At 42.1% G+C, this 3,285-nt stretch overlaps 1 protein-coding gene across 3 annotated transcripts in view; it reads right to left on the bottom strand.

Annotated features, from left to right (window-relative positions):
• The window catches only part of LOC103619546 (kinesin-like protein KIF2A), a 78,692-nt gene that overhangs the window by 72,858 nt on the left and 2,549 nt on the right, over nucleotides 1–3,285 (bottom strand). For all 3 annotated transcript variants that reach the window (XM_008638095.2, XM_008638094.2, XM_008638096.2), the window contains exons 2-3: nucleotides 515–631; nucleotides 17–71 (exon numbers count right to left, since the gene is read on the bottom strand). In XM_008638095.2, the coding sequence (XP_008636317.1) occupies nucleotides 17–71; nucleotides 515–631 (172 nt within the window). The remainder of the gene's footprint in view (nucleotides 1–16; nucleotides 72–514; nucleotides 632–3,285) is intronic.

Below are 3,285 nucleotides of genomic sequence, written 5' to 3'. Positions count from 1 at the left end.
AAGAGATGACATTTACCTCTATTATCTCTGGCAGGAGTGTCATTCTTAATAGGTGCCATGGTTCGTCGACTCTGTAAAAGAAAGAAATCTCTGATATTTGATCACCTTATTATTGAAAAAGTAAACTGCAGCCCCACCTCTGCTTCTTTCCAGTGAGTAAAAATAACATGACATCAGCAATACAAAGAGGTGATTGCAGCCAAATCCTTCCCATAAGAGCCCAGGGTGAAGACTGCTTGAACTATGCATACTGTTTCAAAACAACCTCCAAAACATTTTCTATATTTTTCCTTGAGATATATTTAGTTATATAAATATTAGTCCCCAACTCCCTCTCTGCCAAACCTGTTCTTAGAAAATTGTTAGAAACCCCTATTCACCATAGGAAAAAGAAAGGAACACAGTTATCAAGTAGCTCCACAGACACAAAAGTTAGATTTAAAAATTCAAGCATAACAATATGTATAGGAGTACTGAAAGTTTAATATGAACATGTTGCATAGGTATTACCAACCTTCACAATTTTGTTTACTTTAGCTGCTGAAGTAGATGGTGGTGTCTCTGGACTAGGTTCAATATCTTCATCAGGTGCAAGATCTCGGTTAAGTGAAAATATGCTCTCCAAGTCAATCTGTGTAAAAGAATATAAAAAATACATTTATGATTCTTAGAACGATATTTGCCCTCTCCATTTCTCCTGATATTTTTGAGAATAAATGTCTTGGGGTGACTTTATGATGTGTATCCCCTATCGCTGCTCTATGCCCAGAAATTAATTTTGTGCCTTTCTGTGCCATTAAACTGAGCCTGAGAGGGGGGAGAGGAAAAAACCCGAGTGAACTCTTCAAAGCAGTTTGTTCAAGGACACAGAGGTAGAGACTCCTCTGCTTCTGTGGCAGCAAGGAGCAAGAGTGGAGAAGCACCCTTTTTTTTCCAGCCAGTTTTTCAGCTCTTTTTTATCTGGAGGGAGACTGAGAGTTGAACTGTGTTTTCCTGGAACTTCGTGGGGGTTTTTTTCCCCTTCTTCTCTTCTGGACTGTTTCAACATCAGAACACCTTGGGACAATTTTCCAGTGAGGCCCTGGAGGTGGGCCCATGACCCAGCTCCAAGGAGGAAGAGAGAGACCACATCTACAGAAGGACTCTGAAATTTTCCCAGGTTTCTCTCCACAGCAAGAGGTATTATTATTTAGCATTATTATCCTTTTCCTGTGTGTTTGTTAAAGAAATAGTTTTTATCTCTTTCACTTTCCTCTGAGGAAAATTTCTTTCTTCCCGAACCTGGTGGGGGAAGGATGGTTGTAACCTGCCTTCTATCAGAGGATATTTCTCCTCCAAATTTGTCCAAACCGGCCCAATAAACAATAAATATATTTAGTGCTTTTACCCCACAATTTTTAAATTCTATAACCTGAATGATCTTATTTTATTTTCACTAAAAACAGTGTAAGCTTTGGTCTTCATGTAAGTTGAAAACACATCCTTCAGAAAAGAGATTAATTAAAAGTAACCAATTGTAGAAGCCTGGACAACAAGGAGTTAATGCACTGCTATGTCTCAAACACTGATAGCAGTGCAAGTGGGCAAGTTAGAACAGGATGTGGCTGGAGAGGAAGGCCATACAAAGGTAGGGCAGCACCTTTCTGGGGCCCACTTCCCTGTTCTGGTCCACGGTGACTTCACACCATAAAGGACAGTGCAAGCACAGAAGTGGGGTCAAGAAATGGGCATGAACTGTGGACAGAAGGTCAATCCAATAGAGGAGGATCAAGACCATCAAAGACCCTCAAAGCCCCCTGACCCATTTCCAGCAAGGCTTAGAAGAGCAGACTGTACATGCTACTTCATTGATATGGAGAGCAAGAAACCTAATCAATCCCAAGGCAAGGAAAACTTTTCTATAAAAAGGTACCCCACAAAGCCTGGATGGTGCCTCCAGGACCTTAAACATCCCATCAGCTGGATCGACACTGGAACCAGGACTGGTGATCTCCTTTCCTCTCCTACCTGATCTCTCTTTCACTCTCTCTCTATTCCTTCTTTTATTTCTCTTACTACTAGAAGATAAGGGCAAAACTTATACCAATTTCCACGCCAATTGTATGATTTGATAATAAAACTTTGTAAGCTTTTTCAGACCCTTCTAGCTTTTGCCGTTCCTTTTCAACCACAGGCATCTATGAATCTTGGGTGCTCCCTTCCTCTTAGGAGTGGGATGTGACACCAATAAGTATTCATAATTCTGTAAAGTGATTAAATTAAAACAGAAGTAGCTAGTGTTACTGTGGTAATTTGTCAGTTACTGCAGAATATGAAAGACATTTTGCAACATAAAAAGAAAGAGATCTCAATTATTTGAAATTTCCCAGACAGTGCAAAAGAAACAGATGAACTACAGCCACCCAAGAAATAATAGCAGAGTTGAAGCCACATCAAATTTATGGTGCTATTTTTTTCCTTGTAAGTGTTCCTCATTCAAAAAGCTGCAAAATGTAAGGGGGAAAAGACAGGAACTTAAAAATAACTGTCTTCAGATCTATTGAAACTCAGTTTCCTAAAAATCTTAAATAGCTTTGGTCTCTATAGACTTCTGTGTCCTTTGGTTCGGCCTTTCAAAGACCTCACTACTCTATGGATTCTGTGTCTAGCGGGATGAGTTCGGCTGATGAGATCACCAGGACATTCTCACAACCTTATTTTTCCTTTTTCCCATGTTTTGACAAAACTGGCGAAATGCAATTATTTCTGAGCTGCTTCTCCAAATCTCAGCTGAAACTGGCTAACATGGTCCAAAATTTACAGGAAGAGGGGACAGCAAAGCATAACTGAGACAGACACAGTGTTGGGGTTTTAGTTTAGTTTTAGTTTTTTCCTGTTAAAGGAATTTTCTCCCATATGCATGTTGCTAGGGGACAAATAGCTGTACTTAAGAAAGACAAAAAGGGGGGTGGGGTGGGCCTGGCTACTCCTTTGTTTACACCTGGGTGTGGGGTCAGTTCGCTCTCAGCGTCTGGAGAGAGAAGCTGCAAAGAAAGGAGCTGCTGGTCCTTTTTCTTCGGCCGTTTTTCTTTCTGCTGGAAACAACGCCAGGATCCCAAAGCTGTTTTCCCTGCCCTGCTGGAGGCTGGGCTGTGGCCGCCCTGCCCCGCTGCTGCTGCTTCGAGCCTTCGCTACGCTGTGGCCGTGCTTGCCCTGCCTGCCCGACCTCTGGGGGGTTCCCCGCTTGGATACATCGCATCTGTCCTCTGGGATCTGCGCTCCTCCCTGCCGCTCCAGCCTGCCACC

Source organism: Corvus brachyrhynchos, unplaced genomic scaffold, assembly GCF_000691975.1.
Source record: "Corvus brachyrhynchos isolate BGI_N302 unplaced genomic scaffold, ASM69197v1 scaffold267, whole genome shotgun sequence".
NCBI classification, from domain to species: Eukaryota; Metazoa; Chordata; class Aves; order Passeriformes; family Corvidae; genus Corvus; species Corvus brachyrhynchos.
This window is presented reverse-complemented; position numbering and strand designations above follow the sequence as displayed.